The sequence below is a fragment of the Myxine glutinosa genome, chromosome 13 (assembly GCF_964187855.1).
Source record: "Myxine glutinosa chromosome 13, kmMyxGlut1.1, whole genome shotgun sequence".
Classification (NCBI taxonomy): Eukaryota; Metazoa; Chordata; class Myxini; order Myxiniformes; family Myxinidae; genus Myxine; species Myxine glutinosa.
Window position 1 is genome coordinate 35,259,168 of NC_136273.1, and position 22,075 is coordinate 35,281,242.

The 22,075-nt window shown below is 42.7% G+C and overlaps 1 protein-coding gene across 1 annotated transcript in view; it reads left to right on the forward strand.

Moving 5' to 3' along the window:
* The first annotated feature begins 357 nt into the window (after nucleotides 1-357).
* Nucleotides 358-22,075, forward strand: part of KLHL14 (kelch like family member 14) — an 81,729-nt gene continuing 60,011 nt past the window's right edge. The window contains exon 1 of the mRNA XM_068134260.2: nucleotides 358-1,832. Within this exon, the coding sequence (XP_067990361.1) occupies nucleotides 955-1,832 (878 nt within the window). The 5' untranslated portion in view covers nucleotides 358-954. The remainder of the gene's footprint in view (nucleotides 1,833-22,075) is intronic.

Genomic DNA, 22,075 nt, shown 5'->3' on the forward strand with positions numbered 1-22,075 from the left:
AGTATGTGGAACTTTGGGGACCACGTGTGCGCTTTCCCGACACCACGAGGGACGGTCGCGATCGCTTCTCCGGGACGAGACCCGTAGCTCGCACCGCGACGGTCCGAGTCGGGCGAACGTTCTTTTTTTTTTTGTTGGTGTTTTCGCAACTTACGAGTAGATGGAAGTCGGACTCCTAATCGGTGTTTCTTGGGATGTTATTAGGATCTCTTTCCGAGAACTTTTTGAACGGCGCTCGAGAACGCATTTAATGCTCAAAAAGCGCACAAACCTGCTCGACCCAGGTGACTCGACCCACGGGGTTTTTATTTATTTATGACGGTGTTTGGTAGTGGTCTAGTCGTTGCGGGTCACGGTGCCCGTAAACTTTCAGAGGTTCGTTGCGAGTCCGCGCTCTAAGGCCGTTCATATTTAAAGGGGCTTCGACCGCGACGACGGGGGGGTCTTGCAGGGGTCGTTCACCTGGGCTAGTCCCAAACCCCCCGAAGTGGATTCCCGAGCGTAGTTCGCGATATTATTGGTTCGATTCCATGAAAATTTGCCTCCTCCAGGCTCTTGGCACACAACGTGCTGCATCGTTAGATCTATAGGGATGGCATGATGACGTGGACGCCATGACCCCAGGAGGGTCTCTCACGTGTCCAGGTCACCATGTGCTGCGCTCTTTGCGAACGTGGACCCCGGACGGACGTTAGTACCCAGGTAGGGCGTGCAGACGGACGGGGTGCGTTCAGGGTCTACTGGGTTCGTACCAGTGTAGGTATAGTGCATGAGCGCCGCCCTGCACGCGCTGCACGCACCGCACGGCGCGTGGTCCTAGAATAATGGGGGCGCGCGCGCCCGTGGGAACGCGCTCGAGCACGCGCGCTGCGCACTCCGGCGGGCGGTCAGACGCTCCCGAGACCGAGTATGTGACGGTGTGCTCTTGTGACCTCGTGCGTGTCCGCTCAAGAAATGTCCAAGGCGGCCGAGCGCACGTCCACGTTCGACCCGACGCACAGCGACAACGTGCTGAGCGGACTGAACCTGCTGTGGCGGAGGCAGTTCATGTGCGACGTGACCCTGTACGTGGGGGAGCGCGAGTTCCGCTGCCACCGCGCGATCCTCGCCTCCTGCTCGCACTACTTCCGCGCTCTCTTCGAGACCGGCCTGGCGGACCGAGACTCGCCCTGGCGCGACGCCGCTCACTCGAGCCCTCGGAGCTCCCCGGGCGGGGAGGCGCCCACCGACGCACCCAAGGTGGCGCCCGCCAGCAGCCTGACCCTGCCGGGATGTCCCCCGGGGGGGTTGGCGCTCGTGCTGGAGTACATCTACACGGCGAACATCACGCTCAGCATGGACACGGTGGAGGAGGTCCTGGTGGTGGCGAAACACCTGCACATGAGCGCCGTGAACAAGCTGTGCGCGCAGTTTCTCAACGACCAGATCTCGGTGCAGAACTACAAGCAGGTGAACCGCCTGGCGGCCGCTCACGGTCTCGACGAGACCCGCAAGCTCGCCAACCGGTACCTGATCGAGGACGTTCTGGCCCTGAGCTTTTCCCGGGTGTGCGCCGTGCTCGACGGACTCCCGCCTCCCGTGGATTCGGAGCTCGCGCTCTTCCAGATGGCCGTCATGTGGTTGGAACACGACCGGGAGGAGCGCTTGGTGCACACGCCCGAACTGATGCGGCGCCTCCGCTTCGCGCTCATTCCCGCGTCCGAGCTCGTGGAGCACGTGCAGTCCGTGGACTTCATGCGCACCGAACCCGTTTGTCAGAAGATGCTGTTGGACGCCATGAACTACCATCTGATGCCCTTTCGGCAACACTTCATGCAAAGCGCTTCCAGCAGGTGACTCGTCATTCAATCACTCTTCCAATCGCTCGCACAACTGTCATCCTCCTCCTCCTGCACATTCCTCCTCCTCCTCCTACATTTGCAGGCTACACCTATACCTATATCTACATGTACACCTGCATCTACACCTCCTCCTCCTGCACCGCTCTCCTCCTACACCCCTCGCCTCCTACACTCCTCTCCTTCTACACCCCTCTCCTCCTACACCCCTCGCCTCCTACACCCCTCTCCTCATACACCCCTCTCTTCCTACACCCCTCTCCTTCTACACCCCTCATCCTCCTACACCCCTCTCCTTCTACACCCCTCTCCTCCTACACCCCTCTCCTCCTACACCCCTCATCCTCCTACACTCCTCTCCTCCTACACTCCTCTCCTTCAACACCCCTCATCCTCCTACACTCCTCTCCTTCTATACCCCTCTCCTCCTACACCCCTCATCCTCCTACACCCCTCTCCTCCTGCACTCCTCTCCTTCTACACCCCTCATCCACTTACACACCTCTCCGTCTACACCCCTCATCCTCCTACACCCCTCTCCTTCTACACCCCTCATCCTCCTACACTCCTCTCCTCCTACACCCCTCATCCACCGACACCCCTCTCCTTCTACACCCCTCATCCTCCTACACCCCTCATCCTCCTACACCCCTCTCCTTCTACACCCCTCTCCTCCTACACTCCTCTCCTCCTACACCCCTCATCCTCCTACACCCCTTGCCTCCTACACCCCTCTTCTCCTACACCCCTCTCCTTCCACACCCCTCATCCTCCAACACCCCTCATCCTTCTACTCCCCTCTCCTTCCACACCCCTCGCCGTCCTCCTCCTCCTACACCTACATGTACAACTGCTCCGTGCATGCCTCATGGTGTTAGACCTTCTTTGGTCTTATTCTTATGACATTCATTTGTTTTCGTTTTCATTCTGCTTCTCTCCTCCATCGAGTCATTGTTCTTTTTACTCCTCTTTTTGTTTCTTTCTTCTCTTTTTTTGTCTTGTCTAAACTTACACGACACATTGTCTCACCTTTCATGTCTATTCATATCATTTACTCCATTAACTCAAACATGCACATCACACCTGTACACTCATAAGTTTACTCTGGTAACCTCACATGACCTGTATCTGTAACCTCTGTAATTAACATCTGTATATTCACATGGTACTGGTAGGATCGGCTATATGTATTCACACTCCTCTCTGAGCTGTCTAGCCCAGGTTTGAATCCCAACGCAGCTATAAACCTCCATCCTGGTGTTTCACATCCAGGGCGAGGCATCAATGTGTGCGCCGTCCACCGGATGGACGTTCAAACGGAAGACCCACCTGTCACTGGCAGCGTTAGTTGTTGCTGAACTTCCAAGATCTCACGGTGTCTTTTGCGAAGAGGAGGTGAGTTATCGCCGACACCCTGAACAAATTTATCATTCCCGCCATCTTCAATCGAGTTTCCTGTAACAGAAGTGGCAATTTATGTTCATGCCTGTTTCAACCCTTGAAAAGTTTCTCGATCTGTGGTGGATACCCCAAAGCTCAAGAATAAGGGCCTATCCGCCTTTATTAACCTCATATGCCCTGTACCTTCATAAATTAACTTTGGTACTGTCACATTACCTGTATCCTCACAAAATGACTTTTTGATCCTCATACTACCTGTACACCCAGGAATCGCTGTTTTTTTTTTTAATCCCATACGACCTGTAGACTCATAAATTGACTTTGGCACCCCCGTATGACCTGTAGGCTCATAAATTGACTTTGGTACTCTCACATTACCTGCAGTCATAAATTGACTTTTGTACCCTCATATTACCTGTAGACTCATTAATTGACTTTTATACCCCTGTATGATCTGTAGGCTCATAAATTGACTTTGGTACTCTCACATTACCTGCAGAGTCATAAATTGACTTTTGTACCCTGATATTACCTGTAGACTCATTAATTGATTTTTATACCCCTGTATGACCTGTAGGCTCATAAATTGACTTTGGTACTCTCACATTACCTGTAGAGTCATAATTTGACTTTTGTACCCCTATATTACCTGTAGACTCAGTAATTGCCTTTTATACCCCCGTATGACTTGTCAGCTCATAAATTAACTTTGGTACTCTCACATTACCTGTAGAATCATAATTTGATTTTTGTACCCCCATATTTGCTGTAGACTCATGAATTGACTTTTATACCCCCCATATGACCTGTAGAGTCATAGTTTGACTTTTGTACTCTCATATTACCTGTAGACTCATAATTTGACTTTTGTACCCTCATATTACCTGTCGACTCATAAATTGACTTTGGTACTCTCACATTACTTGTATCCTCACAAAAGGACTTTTTGATCCTCATATTACCTGTACACCCAGGAATCAGCTTTTTTAACCCCCGTATGACCTGTAGGCTCATAAATTGACTTTGGTACCCCTAAATGGCATGTAGACTCATAAATTGACTTTTCTACCCCTATATTACCTGTAGACTCCTTCATTGACTTTTATACCACCGTATGACGTGTAGGCTCATAAATTGACTTTTGTACTCGCACATTACCTGTAGAATCATAATTTGACTTTTGTACCCTCATATTACCTGTAGACTCATTAATTGACTTTAATACCCCCGTATGACTTGTTGGCTCATAAATTGACTTTGGTACTCTCCCATTACCTGTAGAATCATAATTTGACTTTTGTACCCTCATATTACCTGTAGACTCATTAATTGACTTTAATACCCCCGTATGACTTGTTGGCTCATAAATTGACTTTGGTACTCTCACATTACCTGTAGAATCATAATTTGACTTTTGTACCCCTATATTACCTGTGGACTCATTAATTGACTTTTATACCCCCGTATGACTTGTCGGCTCATAAATTGACTTTGGTACTCTCACATTACCTGTAGAATCATAATTTGACTTTTGTACCCCTATATTACCTGTGGACTCATTAATTGACTTTTATACCCCCGTATGACTTGTCGGCTCATAAATTGACTTTGGTACTCTCACATTACCTGTAGAGTCATAAAATTGACTTTTGTACACTCATATTACATGTTGGCTCATAAAATGACTTTTACATCCCCCATATGATCTGCAGACTCATAATTTGACTTTTGTACCCTCATATTCCATGTGGACTCATTTATTGACTTTTATACCCCCATATGACCTGTATCCTCATAAATTAACTTTGGTACTCTCACATTACCTGTATCCTCACAAAAGGACTTTTTGATCCTCATATTACCTGTGCGCCCAGGAATCAGCTTTTTGTTTTTTTTACCCCCATACGACCTGTGGACTCATAAATTGACTATGGTACCCCTATATTACCTGTGGACTCAAAAATCGACCTTTATACCCCCGTATGACCTGTAGGCTCATAAATTGACTTTTGTACCCCTATATTACCTGTAGACTCCTTAATTGACTTTTATACCCCCGTATGACGTGTAGGCTCATAAATAGACTTTGGTACTCTCACATTACCTGTAGAATCATAATTTGACTTTTGTACCCTCATATTACCTGCAGACTCATTAATTGACTTGTATACCTCCGTATGACTTGTCGGCTCATAAATTGACTTTGGTACTCTCACATTACCTGTAGAGTCATAATTTGACTTTTGTACCCCTATATTACCTGTAGACTCAGTAATTGACTTTTATACCCCCGTATGACTTGTCGGCTCATAAATTGACTTTGGTACTCTCACATAACCTGTAGAATTATAATTTGACTTTTGTACCCCCATATTTGCTGTAGACTCATGAATTGACTTTTATACCCCCCATATGACCTGAAGAGTCATAGTTTGACTTTTGTACTCTCATATTACCTGTAGACTCATAAATTAACCTTCATACCCCCATATGACCTGTATCCTCATAAATTAACTTTGGTACTCTCACATTACCTGTATCCTCATAAAAGGACTTTTTGATCCTCATATTATCTGTACACCCAGGAATCAGCTTTTTGTTTTTTTAACCCCCATACAAACTGTGGACTCATAAATCGACTTTTAACCCCCGTATGACCTGTAGGCTCATAAATTGACTTTGGTACCCCTAAATGGCATGTAGACTCATAAATTGACTTTTCTACCCCTATGTTACCTGTAGACTCCTTCATTGACTTTTATACCCCCGTACAAGGTGTCGGCTCATAAATTGACTTTGGTACTCTCACATTACCTGTAGAATCATAATTTGACTTTTGTACCCTCATATTACCTGTCGACTCATAAATTGACTTTTCTACCCCTATATTACCTGTAGACTCCTTAATTGACTTTTATACCACCGTATGACGTGTAGGCTCGTAAATTGACTTTGGTACTCTCACATTACCTGTAGAATCATAATTTGACTTTTGTACCCTCATATTACCTGGAGACTCACTAATTGACTTTTATACCCCCGTATGACTTGTTGGCTCATAAATTGACTTTGGTACTCTCACATTACCTGTAGAATCATAATTTGACTTTTGTACCCCAATATTACCTGTGGACTCATTAATTGACTTTTATACCCCCGTATGACTTGTCGGCTCATATATTGACTTTGGTACTCTCACATTACCTCTAGAGTCATAAAATTGACTTTTGTACACTCATATTACATGTTGGCTCATAAAATGACTTTTATATCCCCCATATGATCTGCAGACTCATTAATTGACTTTTATACCCCGGTATGACTTGTGGGCTCATAAATTGACTTTGGTACTCTCACATAACCTGCAGAATCATAATTTGACTTTTGTACCCCCATATTTGCTGTTGACTCATGAATTGACTTTTATACCCCCCATATGACCTGAAGAGTCATAGTTTGACTTTTGTACTCTCATATTACCTGTGGACTCATAAATTAACATTCATACCCCCATATGACCTGCATCCTCATAAATGAACTTTGGTACTCTCACATTACCTGTATCCTCACAAAAGGACTTTTTGATCCTCATATTACCTGTACACCCAGGAATCAGCTTTTTGTTTTTTTTACCCCCATACGACCTGTGGACTCATAAATTGACTTTGGTACCCCCGTATGACCTGTAGGCTCATAAATTGACTTTGGTACCCATAAATGGCCTGTAGACTCATAAATTGACTTTTGTACCCGTATATTACCTGTAGACTCCTTACTTGACTTTTATACCCCCGTATGACGTGTAGGCTTATAAATTGACTTTGGTACTCTCACATTACCTGTAGAATCATAATTTGACTTTTGTACCCTCATATTACCTGTAGACTCTTTAATTGACTTTTATACCCCCGTATGACTTGTCGGCTCATAAATTGACTTTGGTACTCTCACATTACCTGTCGAGTCATAATTTGACTTTTGTGCACTCATATTACATGTTGGCTCATAAGATGACAATTATATCCCCCATATGATCTGTAGACTCATAATTTGACTTTTGTACACTCATATTACATGTTGGCTCATAAAATGACAATTATATCCCCCATATGATCTGTAGACTCATAATTTGACTTTTGTACACTCATATTACATGTTGGCTCATAAAATGACAATTATATCCCCCATATGATCTGTGGACTCATAATTTGACTGTTGCATCCCCCCGATATTTGCTGTAGACTCATGAACTGACTTTTATACCCCCCATATGACCTGTCGAGTCATAGTTTGACTTTGTCCCCTCATATTACCTGTAGACTCATAAATTATCCTTCATACCCCCATATGACCTGTATCCTCATAAATTGACTTGGGTATCCTCACACATGGCCTGTATCCTCTACATTGTAAGCGGAGTATGAAAGCAATGATGCTGTACAAATGGCATTGTGTTTTATGAGGAGTTTTAAGATGTTTTATGATGAATCAGTGATTAATTCCTCGATGAATGATGCACGCCCAAATGTTAAGAGTTCAAATGTAGCCGGTCTTGCCAGATCTTGGAAGTGAAGCATTGATCCTGGTGGCTATTGTTGTAGTACTTGGATGGGAGTTCTCCACGGAACATCGAGTGCTTTTGGCCGACGAGCGCTGTGGACCATGGGAGTGTTTCATACTGATGGAGTGCTGTATGCTGATGGGTTGAAGAGCAAGGGAGTGTTTTACTGTATTTTTCTTTTTTCTTTTTTATATATATTTTTGTATACAAAGTCGAGGCTCGGGTAAGAGCTGACACATAAAACAAATAATGGATTTGTTCTGTATTATACCAAAAAAACTGCAGTTGCAGTTTCGGCACAATAGTGAGCAAAACTCTACTGCAGTTGGCTGAAGAAGTGCAGTCGGCCAAGGTAGCGCTGTAGACAGAGGGAGTGCTATAGGCTGATTGAGTGCTGTACTGCTGCAGGCCGAGTGACTGCAGTATACCGAGGGAGTGCTGTACTACATGCAAGCTGAGTGAGTGCTGTATACCGAGGGAGTGGGCGCTGCAGACTGAGTGAGTTCTGGAGACTGAGTGTTGTACGGCGCTGCAGGCCGAATGAGTGCGATAGGCCGAGAGAGTGCTGTACGCTGTAATGTTCTCATTCGTTCCTTTGTAAAGTAATTACAATTGAACCCTTTCCCTCTTGGTGCAGTGCTTGTCGGGGGTGCTGCATCTAGAGTCTTTGCAGTGGGGCCAGATGTCCCGTTTGCATTTAGACCATGAACGTAACAATATTTTTCTACTGAAAAGAGCAGGTCATTGCGTGGTGGCACCCTGAGTGAAACTGTCTGTGTAGGAATTAAATGGGGCAGGTAAGTTAATGAAAAAGTTTGCCTTTTGGCATTAATTAATTGTTCAAGATTCTAGAATCCCAGGGTCAAATCCCCATATTTTGTCTCGAAACGTCCCTGTGGTTAAGTTAATGTAAAAATACAATGAGGTCTCATCTTGCCTTTCCCTTTCATGCAGTGGATGGAAAGATCCTCCAGAAGTCAAAGATTACAAAATAAAGAATAAACAAGTACAGACACATTCAAGGTACACCGCCCCCATGCCAAATAAATATATATCCTCCAGCGCGCGGCATTGCCGGGGAGCCTCTGGCGCCCTTCACAAATTAAAAAAATTAACTTAACAGCCCTTTACAGCCAAATCACTTGGTCATTGTCATGTCCAAATATCAGCTTCCTAACTCAAAAGGTGCCTGAGATAATACCCCAATGAGAAAGGAAATAAATAAGTGATTAATCAATAGATAATAATTAAGTAATTAATCAACTAATCAATTAATCAAAAAACAAAAAATATCGTTTTTGCCAAAGCAAGTTCTCACTATTGTACCGAAATTCCAGCTTCCTAGCTCAAAGGATGGCTGAGATATCACCCGGACAAACAAACAAACAATTAAGCAAGAAAACAAACAAACAAACAAACAAGAAATAAACCAGAGTGAAAACTAAGTACTACCTTTCAGCGCGCTTCATTGTATCATGATGTCATGCACCACCTGGTGATGGAATAGGAAAAGAGCGGTGTACAAAATTGTTATTTAGATATTGTGAGGTTAAGTTCTTGATAAGTACAGTATGTAGGTGTGGGACAGAAGGTATGCAGCACAGCCATGTTGGGCCAAATAGCCACATTTACTTTCTTCTGCTGCGAACTGCATATTGTACACCGCACCTTTCCTATGCCATCTCCAGGCATTGCAAATCGTCATTGCCGGGCACCGAAGGGGGCTCGGCAATGACGCACGCCGAAAGGGAGTACTCAGTTTTCACTCTGGTTGTTTGTTTGTTTGTTTGTTTTCTTTCTAGTTTTCTTGTTTGTTTGTTTGTCCGGGCAATATCTCAGCCATCCTTTGAGGTAGGAAGCTGAAATTTCGGCACAATAGTGAGCAAGTACTTTGTCAAAAACAGTATTATTATTTTTATGATTAATCAATTAATTGATGAGTTGTTTAATTATTAGCGATTAATTAAGTACTTATACATTTCCTTTCTCTTCTGCCCATTATCTCAGTCACCTTTTGAGTTAGGAAGCTGATATTTGGGCATGCCAATGACCAAGTGATTTGGCTGTAAAATATATTTTTGATTTATTGATTAATCAATTAATTGATTAGTTATTTAATTATTAGTGATTAATTAAGTACTTATAGATTTCCTTTCTCTTCTGGCCATTATCTCAGGCACCTTTTGAGCTAGGAAGCTGATATTTGGACAGGACAATGACCAGTGATTTGGCTGTCAAGGCTGTTTTTGATTTATTGATTAATCAATTAATCAATTAATCAATTAATAGATTAATTATTTAATTATTTGATTAATGACTAAAAAAAAAATCCTTTTAAGTAACAGATTCGGATGAAATGGTGGTGGTTTATGTGTTCTATTAGGCAATTGATTAATGTTTTTTAAAAACCATTATTATTTATTTATTTTCATTAATAATCATTTATTTATTTTCTTTCTCATCTGGCCAATATCTCAGGCACCTTTTGAACTAGCAAGCTGATATTTGGACAGGACAATGACCAAGTGATTTGTCTGTAAACGGTATTTTTGATTTATTGATTAATCAATTAATCGATTAATTATTCATTGATTGATAAATTAATTATTTGATTTTTTTAAATTAATGACTTATTTAATTAAATTTCTAAAAGTTACATCTTTGGATGAAGCACGAGTGGTTTAGTTATGCTATTAGCCAATTGATTAAGAAAATATTTTATGACAGCCTTTTATTGATTTTAATTATGCAATTAATTAATCAATTAGTGTGTACCTCTCCCTCCAAATACAGTCTCCATGAGCTGCACGGCGGTATTGCCGGGCACCGGAGGCGCCCCGGCAATGTCGCGCTGTAGGATATTTAAATATTTGGCATGGAGGCGGTGTCCTTTGAATGTATCTGTACTTATTTTTGTCTCTGTCTCTCCATATTGTACACCGCTCCTTTCCTATGCCATCTCCAGGCGCTGCATGACGTCATTGCCGCGCACCGAAGGGGGCACGGCAATGACGCACGCTTAAAGGGAGTACTCAGTTTTCACTCTGGTTGTTTGTTTGTTTTCTTGTTTCTTGTTTTATTTCTTGTTTGTTTGTCCGGGCGATATCTCAGTCATCATTTGAGCTAGGAAGCTGATATTTGGACATGACAATGATCAAGTGATTTGGCTGTAAATACTATTTTTGATTTATTGATTCATCAATTAATCGATTAATTATTTAATTATTCAATTAATGACTTAATTAATTAATTTTTTTTATAGTTACAGATTCGGATGAAATGGTGGTGGTTTATGTATTCTATTAGCCAATTGATTATCTATTTAATTTTTTTATGATTATTATTTATTTATTTGAATTATTTGTCATTTATTTATTTTCTTTCTCATCTGGGCAATATCTCAGGCACCTTTTGAGCAAAGAAGTTAATATTTGGACACGACAGTGACAAAGTGATGTGGCTAAAAAGGATATTTTTGATTTATTGATTAATCAATCAATCGATGAATTAATTTATTGATTAATACATTAATTATTAAATTTTTTATTAATGACTTATTTGATTAAATTTCTAAAAGATACATCTTCAGATGAAGCATGAGTGGTTTAGTTATGCTATTAGCCAATTGATGAAGAAAATATTTTATGATAATCTTTCATTGATTTTAATTATGCAATTAATTTATCAATTATTGTACACCTCTCCCTCCCAATACAGTCTCTATGAGCCGCACTGCGGTATTGCCGGGCACCTTAGGCGACCGGCAATGCCGCGCTGGTGGATATTTAATTATTTAGCATAGGGGCAGTGTACTTTGAATGTATCTGTACTTGTTTGTTTTCTTGTTTGTTTGTCCGGGTGATATCTCAGCCATCCTTTGACCTAGGAAGCTGAAATTTCGGCACAATAGTGAGCAAGTGCTTTGGCAAAAACGTATTTTTTGTTTTTTGATTAATCAATTAATTGATTAGTTATTTAATTATAATCAGTTAATTAAGTACCTATTTCTTTCCTTTCTCCTCTGGGCAATATCTCAGGCACCTTTTGAGTTAGGAAGCTGATATTTGGACATGACAATGACCAAGTCATTTGGCTGTAAAGGCTATTTTTGATTTATTGATTAATCAATTAATCGATTAATTATTTAATTATTCGATTAATCACTTAAATCATAAAAAAATTGTAGTTACAGATTCGGATGAAACGTTGGTATTCTATTAGCCAATTGACTAATTTATTTAACTATCGTTTCCGGTCCCTCGAACAAGGAAGCGACTTCAACCTCTGTACGGCAGCAAAGTTAAAGTATTTTTTCCATTCGTGTCTTCATCAATTTCTACTCGTTTTTTATTGTGCATGTGCTGCAGTGTGTTTTCCAGTTGGTGTTGATTTGCAATTCATGCAAACTTTTGTATAATTTAATCGTTTTCTGTTCCCCCCGTGTGCGCGGCCTGGTTTCTCTCGGCTTCCCTCCCCCCATCGGTGTTTTGTGAATTTAAGTTCTTTCCTTCGCTGTATTGCTTATTTCTTAGATTTTCTCTTCTCCCCCTAACTTCCCCGAACATCGACCACTTGTCTAACGTTTTAAATACCGTCTGGCAAATACCGTAATTAATCGTGTTCTGCTCCTCGTGTGCGGCCTTGTACCCCCATCGGTGTTTGTTAACTTAAGTCCCCTACTTCGTGTTTTGCTTGGTTCTTAGATTTTTCCCTTCTACCCCGAACATAATACTCTTTGTCTGACGTTTTAAATCCCCACCCCCCCAAAAAAAAAAAACCCAGAAAATAAATAAATAACCAAAAACATTTATTTTCCTTTCTCCACATGTGCTGTTGTCTCATCCTGTACTTCTGTCCAGGTGTGCTGTTCGCCCTGCCCCCATTATCTCCTTGCCATCCACCTTTTGCCCTGTTCACGTGACTCATGGTGGTCCCTCTTGGCCCTCCCCCCATTGGAATTTTGTGCATTTAAGATTGTTCACGGTTCTGTTTAAATATTATTTAAATATGTTTAAACTTTCCCCTTCAGTGTTTTATTCAGTGGTATATTACAACACGCTGTTTTTCTTCATATTTAAAAGGCTTCTTTCAATTTTCTCTCCAACTCATTCCACTTCAAAAAAAATAAATTCAATCCCTTACACCTCTAAATCACTGCATGCTCTAAATTCACATTCATTCCATCCCTCCTCCATCGTTCTTAATCGGATTGCTGACTTGAAAATCACAATAAACCCAATTTGTTATCAATGTTCGTCTTTCATTAATCATCCACTTTCTAAACTCCCTTCTTGCCCCTCCCCTCCAAATCCCCCCCTTGCCCCTACAGCCTACACTCATAAACTCCCCCCTTGCCCATCCACTCCTAAACTCCCCACTTGCCCCTCCACTCCTAAACTCCCCCCTTGCCCTTCCCCTCCTGAACTCCCCCCTTGCCCCTCCCCTCCAAATCCCCCCTTGCCCCTACACTCCTAAACTCCCCCTTTGCCCCTCCCCTCCTAAACTCCCCCCTTGCCCCTCCCCTCCTAAACTCCCCCCTCACTCCTCCCCTTCAAAACTCCCCCCCCAACCACTCCCATTCAAATCTCCTCCCATACCATTCCTCTCCAATTCTCCCTCCCCCCTCCTCCTCCTCAAAGCTGCCTCCTCCCCTTCTACTTTCCTCTGCCCCCCCTCAAACAACCCCTCACTGTGCCTCATCCCTTCACCATCAAACCTTTCATTGTCCTCATCCTTCCCTTTCTTGTAACTCTTCTGTAATCTCTGACACATCATCAACTGCTCTCCCTACCTCCCCCTCTCATCCTTCATCTTACCCTACCTCTCCCCGCCCCTGTCCTGTACCCGATGCTCCCCCTCTCTCTTCATTAACGGTATGGACCTCAAACATCTGGGGCCTTCGCTCAAACCTGACTGATCTCTCCATACAGGTTGCTTCTGACAATCCAGACTTGATCTGCTTAACAGAAACTTTCCTCCTTCAAGATGTCTCTGATTCCTTAATATCCCTTCCTGGTTACTCCCTCCTCCGGTATGATAGACCTGAGCCTCGTCCTGGTGGTGGGGTGGCTATCTTTATCAAAAACTCTCTTCCTCACTCTCCTTGCACTGCCCTCTCTCCACCTCACCCCCAGGAGTACCTCTGGCTATGGCTTCCTCTCTGCTCCCACCTTTTGTTCATATGTGTTCTGTACCGTCCTCCAAACATTGATGACTCCATTTACATTTCACTGTCTGACAACATGGACCAACTTCTATCCACTCATCCCAACTCTCTCTTCCTCATGTGTGGCGACTTCAACTGTCATCATGCCAGCTGGCTGGTTGTGGGTTCATCTCTCACCAGCCATGGCACCTCAGCAAAGGACTTCTGCGACTCACTGGGATTGACACAATCTGTCAATTTCCCGACCCAGATCTCAGCCAATGGTGTATCTTCTCTTCTAGACTTGATTATGACAAACTTCCCTGCTAATGTCTGCTGCTCTTCTTCTGCCCCAATCGGTTCTTCTGATCATGTGCTTGTTAAAGTCTGGCCATTCTCAGAGAGCCTCCTCAGCGTCGACGAGTCTGGCGTTTCACTCAGGCCGACTGGCACGGGCTGCAAGCAGCCATCAATAATCTGGACTGGACTCCCATCTCTACTGCCTCTGACATCAATTCTTCCTGGGAATTCTTCCAAAGCAAACTGCTCTCTCTCATGCACAGATTTATCCCATCTCGTCTTCAGTTGTCTTACCCTTCCTCCCGTCCATGGTACACTGAAGCTTGTGGTGAGGCAGTTGCCATGAAACAACTTGCCTTTGCCTCTTGGAAGGCAAATCCAACTGAAGGCAATCTCAGTTCCTTCCACCAAGCTCGGAACAAGTGTGTGTCTACCCTCAGGAGTGCCAGGAAGCACGATCTCTCCACACTCAAGAATGAACTCTCAAACCTGTCTCCTTCCTCCAAATCCTGGTGGCGTCTGGTCAAATCCGTTTCTGGTGTTTGTTCCCCCTCCATCCCCTCCCTTACCTCAAATGGCTCCACAGTTGACACCGCACGTGACAAAGCCGAATGCCTCAACTCTGTGTTTGCCTCAAAATATTGTGTCCCAAACCCATCTCCCTCTGTTCCCACCTTACCCAGTCGAACTCAACTGTTCCTGGACTCTGTGTCCTTCTCTCCTGACAAGGTGGTGGAGTTTTTGTCAAACCTCGACTCTGATTCTGCAACTGTACCAGACGGCATCAGCCCACGGGTCCTAAAATCCTGCTCTGCCGCTCTATCTCACCCTCTCTCTGTTCTTTTCACCCTCTCTTTTGCTCAAGGTCATCTGCCAGCATCCTGGAAATCAGCAAACATTACTGCTTTACACCAAAAGGTGCAAAAACAGATCCTTGCAACTACAGACCAATCAGCCTGCTTGCTCCCAATTATCAGCAAAGTCATGGAATCCATCATTGCATCGGATATCAAATCCTTCCTCTTCTCCAATGGCTTGATCTCCGATCATCAATTTGGATTCAGACCAGGTCATTCTACTCTGGACATGCTGTTTCTGCTGTCTCAACAATGGATGGAGGTCCTCAATGCCAAACAGGAAATCAGAGCCGTCTCCCTTGACATATCACGTGCCTTCGATACGGTCTGGCACCCAGCTCTGCTCACCAAACTCTCCTCCTATGGTATCCATGGAAATCTCCATGCATGGCTTGCGGACTTCCTCTCTGATCGTAGACAACTTGTGGCCCTGAATGGATTTCTCTCATCTCCCCTTCCTGTTCAGGCTGGAGTTCCCCAAGGCAGTGTTCTGGGCCCTGTGCTTTTTCTGGTCTTTATCAATGATCTCTCCGACTCTCTGGAAAATCCTCTCTATCTCTTTGCTGATGACTCCACTCTCTGCCGCTCCATTCCTCTTCCCTCAGACCGGCAGTCTGCAGCCTCCTCACTCTCTGAAGATCTGGACAAAATCACAGACTGGTCAAACAAGTGGAACATGTCTTTCAATCCTGACAAATCTCACACTCTTACTATGTCTCTCCGAAAAGATCGACTGGACAACCCTCCCATCTACTTTCTCAACAATCCTCTCCAAGAAGTTCTGTCGCTCAAGCTTTTGGGTCTCACTATCTGCCATGATCTTTCTTGGGAAAACCACTTTTCCAAGCTGGCCTCCAAAGCCAGTCGCCGACTGGGCATCCTCCATCGTGCGAAGTCCTTCCTCGGCACACCTGAGCTCCTCACCACATACAAGGCTTTCATCCGCAGCTCAATGGAATACTGTTCTCCCCTATGGGCCGGTGCTCCTGCCTCACACCTAGCTCGACTTCACGCTGTTGAAACCAAAGCTTTCAGAATCATTGGAATCTCCCTTGATGAAGCTATCTCCGAGGGCCTTTCACTCACTCACCACAGACAGGTAGGTGGTCTTTCTGTCTTCTACCGACTCCTATCCGGACTTGCTCCCCCAGCTCTCTCTGTGCTTTGTCCCCCAAATATTCCTACAGGTCGCACAAGATCTGCCAGCGACCCTCTGATGGTTAAACTGCCGAAATCTCGGCTCTCTGCTCACCTTCACTCTTTCAATTCCTCTTTTCTCCCGCCTCTGGAACAAACTCCCACACTCCCTTCAATCCCACTCCTCCCTCCAGGTCTTTAAAACAGCTGTTCACCACCATCTCTTATCTTTCTCCATCCAAAACCTTGATCTTTTCTACACCCACTAATTCACCCCAGATCCACCTTGTTTGAAATTCCAACTTCTTTCGTGGAAGCCCTGGCAGTGTCCATATGTTTTATACCTCTCCCACCCCCCCTTCCCATGCCTTCCCCCCCCCCAAAGCCCTCTCCCTCCCACAGATCTCTCGATGTCCCTGCTCTCAGATGTTGTGTTTGTGTTCCTCCCCCTCTCGCCCCATCTTGTTGACCGCTCCCCATGTTATATGTTTTATGTGTCGGTTTGTCTTTCTGTGTGATTAATGTTAGCTCTTTCACGAGCCTCGATCTTGTATACAAAAAAACAAACAAAAAAAAACAAAAACTATTTTATGATTATTATTTATTTATTTTCATTATTAATCATTTATTTGTTTTCTTTCTCATCTGGGCAATATCTCAGGCACCTTTTGAGATACGAAGCTAATATTTGGACATGATATTGACCAAGGGGTGTGGCTTTAGAATATATTTTTGATTTATTGATGAATCAATTAATCGATTAATTAATTATTTAATGACTCATCAACTAATTTTTTTTCTCTTTCGATTAATGACTTATTTAATTAATTTTGAAAAAGTTATAGCTTCGAATGAAGCACTGATGGTTTAGGTGTGCTATTAGCCAATTGATTAAGAAAATATTTTGTGCTCATTGTTTATTGATTTTAATTATGCAATTAATCAATCAATTATTGTACACCTTTCCCACCCAATTCAGTCTCGAAAAGCTGCATGTTGGTCTTGCCGGGCGCCACAGGTGCACCGGCAATGCCGCGCTGGAGGATATTTAATTATTTGGCATGGGGGCGGTGTACTTTGAATGTATCTGTACTTGTTTTCTTTCTTTCCTGTTTGTCCAGGCGATATGTCAGACATCATTTGAGCTAGGAAGCTGATATTCGGACATGACAGTGACCAAGTGATGTGGCTATAAAATATATTTTTGATTTATTGATTAATCAATTAATCGATTAAATATTAATTGATCAGTCATTTAATCAATTGATCATTTGATTTTTTCAATTAATGACTTATTTAAATCATTTTCAAAAAGTTACAGCTTCATATAAAACACTGGTGGTTGAGGTATGCTATTAGCCAATTGATGAAGAAATTATTTTATGATTACTATTTATTGATTTTAATTATGCAATTAATCAATCAATTATTGTACACGTCTCCCTCCCAATACCATCTTTTTGTGCTGCATGGCGGTATCGCCGGGCGCCTAAGGTGCCCTGGCAATGTCGTGCTGCAGGATATTTATTTATTTATGTGGCATTGGGGGGGTGCACTTTGAATGTATCTGTACTTGTTCTATTTATTTTGTTGATATCAGCATTCTGGGGCTGGCAGGATATCCTAGCGGTGTGCACTCTAAACTCTGAGATGGTTTTGAATCTCAGCTCAGCTATAAACTGCCATCCTGGTGTTTTGCAGGCATGGAGAGGCATCAATGCCTGTGTCGTCCCTCAGATGAACGTTAAGCCGGGTGTCCCGTGTCCTAGCATCAGTTGCCTTCATGAATAGTGGGCGAGTTATCACTGGCACCTTGAACAAATTCTAAAGTTTTACCCTGACTCCCTGTGTCAGAGTCATGAGCCATTCAGGATTGTAACCCCAGCCAAGATACTTCTTCAGCAGAACCGACAATCCGTATAGAGGATGGCACATGACGATAATGATGATGACGAGTGGCAACAAATTTCAGGACATTTTCCACATTCATAACTGAGACTTGGAAATTTAACGAAAAGTTTTGGGACTCATTGTTGGAAGCGACTGATTGAATAGTTTACACGACGAGGATTGGTACAACAGGATTTGGGACAAAATTGTGGTCAAACGCTGATGACTTAATTCATTTTCTTTGAACTTATTTTATGTCTCAAGAACATGTTTTTGAACCGTCACCACCAACAACCACCCACAGCCACTCCCCACACATACCTGATGGCTATTCCAAAGGATTCAAATACATTCCATATCTTATCGATTGCACAATCTCACTTTTTGAAATTTCACTCCAGACCTTTCTTTCGCTCACAAGAGTCAGGTTGCTTCTGACCGATTTGGTTATACTGCTGTTTCTGTTTTTCATTAAGAGTTGCAGCCAACTTTTTAACGTGTTGGTAGGACAGTTGTTTTTTCACTCCATAAAACATCCTTCACAGGTGAACACATGAAAGTTGATAACGCTTGGTCTTTGTGGACCTCCGTAGGTGGGCACATACTCCTCTAGATGTGGCAAGGCAGTCCGATGTCCCAGCCATGCTGCGTATCATGAGTATGAATCCTTCTTGCTGTAATAGCTATCGGACTTGCTAGAGCAACGAGGTGGAAAGACCGATGACCATAGAATTTCGTCATCAGCTCATTCTACCAGAAACATCGCCATCGCATCACATCACTGAGCATCTGCTCCGTGGGTGTTCATTCCACCAAAGAGTGCATCCGCATTATTATCCGTGAAAATGCAAACAAAAGGACAGCACATGAGCCACACAAGCACATATAACTGTGTAGGCACGGAGCAGACAGCTATAAACTTTTACAACCACCGATGAATAAAATTGTTCAACATTAAAACAATGAAATGGTTAATGACATCGGGACTGAGATTGAACAAGGGAAACAAAAATCCACTGAATGTGTTATATCCCATTGTCATATATATATATATATATATATATATATATATATATATATATATATATATATATATACACATACACATTCGTGTTCAAAAATATTGGCGCCCTTGCATTAAAAAAAAAAAACTCACAATTTTCTCTAAAAAGAAGTTGAAATTGACAAAAGTATTTGGTCTCCACCTTTATTTCACTGTTAATATTACAAAACCTTTGTTTTTGATTTAGAACTTAATATATTCTTTTAAATCAGAAAATAAAAAGAAATGGCATTGACAAAATTATTGACACCCGAGACTTAATATTAATTGGTAGCACAACCTTGGACAAAACAACTGCAGTCAAGCACTTCCTATAGCCATGAATGAGCTTCCTACACATCTCTACTGGCAGTTTGGCCCACTCTTCTTTTGCAAACTGCTCCAGTTCTCCCAGATTTGAAGGGTGCCTTCTCCCAACTGCTATTTTTAGATCTCCCCACAGGTGTTCAATGGGATTTAGATCTGGACACATCGCTGGCCACTTCAGAACAGTCCAGCGTTATGTCGAACCATTTCTGGGTGCTTTTTGAAATGTGTTTGGGGCCATTGTCCTGCTGCAAGACCCATGACTTTCGTCGGAGACCCAGCTTTCTGACATTGGGCTGAACATTGTGCTCCAAAATGCCTTGGTGATCTCCTGATTGCATGATGCCATGCACACATTCAAGGCACCCAGTGCCAGATGCAGCACAGCAACCCCAAAACATCACTGAACCTCCTCCATGTTTAACTGTAGGGAAGGTGTTCTTTTCTTTGAAGGCTTCATTTTGTTTTCTGTAAACATAGAGATGATGTGCTTCACCAAAAAGCTCGAACTTGGTCTCATCTGTCCAGAGGGCATTCTCCTAGAAGGATTTTGGTCTTGTTCAGGTGTGTTTTGGCAAACTCCAGTAAGACTTTTTTGAGTTTTTTTGGAGTTAAAAAAAATCTCTCTATAGTGCCGAAGCCTTTTTGATTAATGACACTTATAATTATATACAAGTACACATTCACATAAATAAATACAAAACCCAAACATTTGAACACAAAAAATCAAACAAATAGTAAAGCTTCTTCTTCTTCCTGAAAGTCATCATACTTAACTCAGAGACGTGATGAACCACCAGCAGATATTCAACAAAAAGGTGAAATGATGATTTGACATTTGTGATGGATTCTGATTTGGATGGAATTGCTTTTCCATTATATTTGCCCTAATTTCTCAGTGAGGGCAAATATAATCTCAGACATCAAAAATTTCAAATTTGTTCATGTTTCTTTTTCGCTTGAGCAACACCGTGTACTCCAGCTAAAAACACATATACTTTACTCGGGGTACAAATACAAATACAACTTTGGCTGAGGGGTAACATAGGCTAAGTGACCACGGCCTCATTTGGGGAAATGGGGGACCGGGAGAGTGGCATAAATTCTCTCTGTAAATGTGTACGGTGTAGCGCCACCGGGTGATGGTGGCAGGGGTTATTACTATTTCCTTTTTTTTTACCTGGGCAACACTGAGGTTAAAGCACTCTTTCACGGGTAAATTTTTCCTCCTTCTCTTACCCCCTCCACAACAACGGAAGAGCCTGTCAAAGCTCATGTATGTAGTATATATTTTCCCTCCCACTCCCTTCCCCACTCACCCCCTTCCACTCACCCCCTTCAACTCACCCCCTTCCACTCATCTCACTCCCTTCCTCAACCCTCTCTCTCCAACCTCCCCCACTCATCCGGCAACGCCGGGTACTCCTGCTGGTAAACAATAACAAAAAATATGTCGTGCATAGATACACGATACTTGCGAAATTACTAAAATAAGTTGTTGGCCTATGATGACCTCAAAAATAATTGGTGGTTGAATTCAGTGACCTTATATGCAAATCTTCTTCAAATTAAGTTAATCGGATGAAAATTGTCAATTTTAGAAATTTGGCCTATGTTGACCTTTTGGCCGATGTTTACCTCAAAAATAGTTGGTGGTTGGTTTCAGTAAGCGGATATGAAAATCCTATTCAAATTTAAAGTCAATCGGATGAAAATTGAGGATTTTAGAAATTTGGCCTATGTTTACCTCAAAAATAGCTGGGGGTTGAATACAGTGACCAGATATGCATACCGTCTTCAAATTCTAAGTTAATCATATGAAAATTGACAATTTTAGAAATTTGGCTTATGTTGACCTTTTGGCCAATTTTGATCTCAAAAATAGTTGGTGGTTGATTTCAGTAAGCCGATATGAAAATCCGATTCAAATTTCAAGTCAATTGGATGAAAATTGAGAATTTTAGATACTTGAAAAAAAATGGTTGACCTTTGGCCTATATTTACCCTTTTGGCCTTTGTTGATCTCAAAAATAGTTGGTGGTTGAATTCAGTTAGCCGATATGTAAATCCTATTCAAATTTCAAGTCAATCGGATTAAAATTGAGGATTTTAGAAATTTGAAAGAAAGTGGTTATGTTGACCTTTTGACCTTTTGACCTCAAAAATATATAGGATTTTGTCGGACCACGTCCGCTACCATGTGGTGAAGTTTTGTGAGGATCGATTTGAAATTATTGTGACCTGTAGGCAAGTATAAGTGAGCGGACAGACAAACAAACACACAAACCAGAGTGATCAACATACTTGTCCAAAAACGTTTTTTTGCCAAGTAATAACGCACAAGACCAACCAATATATTTGAAAAATCTTCAATTTTCGCAAGTAATAAACAAGCAAGAGCCGACCCGTGAGCAGACCCCGTCTCAGACATCGTTTCACCTGCTTCCCAGCAGGCTTCCTCAGGCGTGTCCGTTTTTATTATTGAGGCAACCATCCATTTCTGGTCATTGGTGGTCAAAATTTACCCATGTGCCGATGCTCGAGGTCAAATGAGGAGCATTTTTATTTTGTCATACT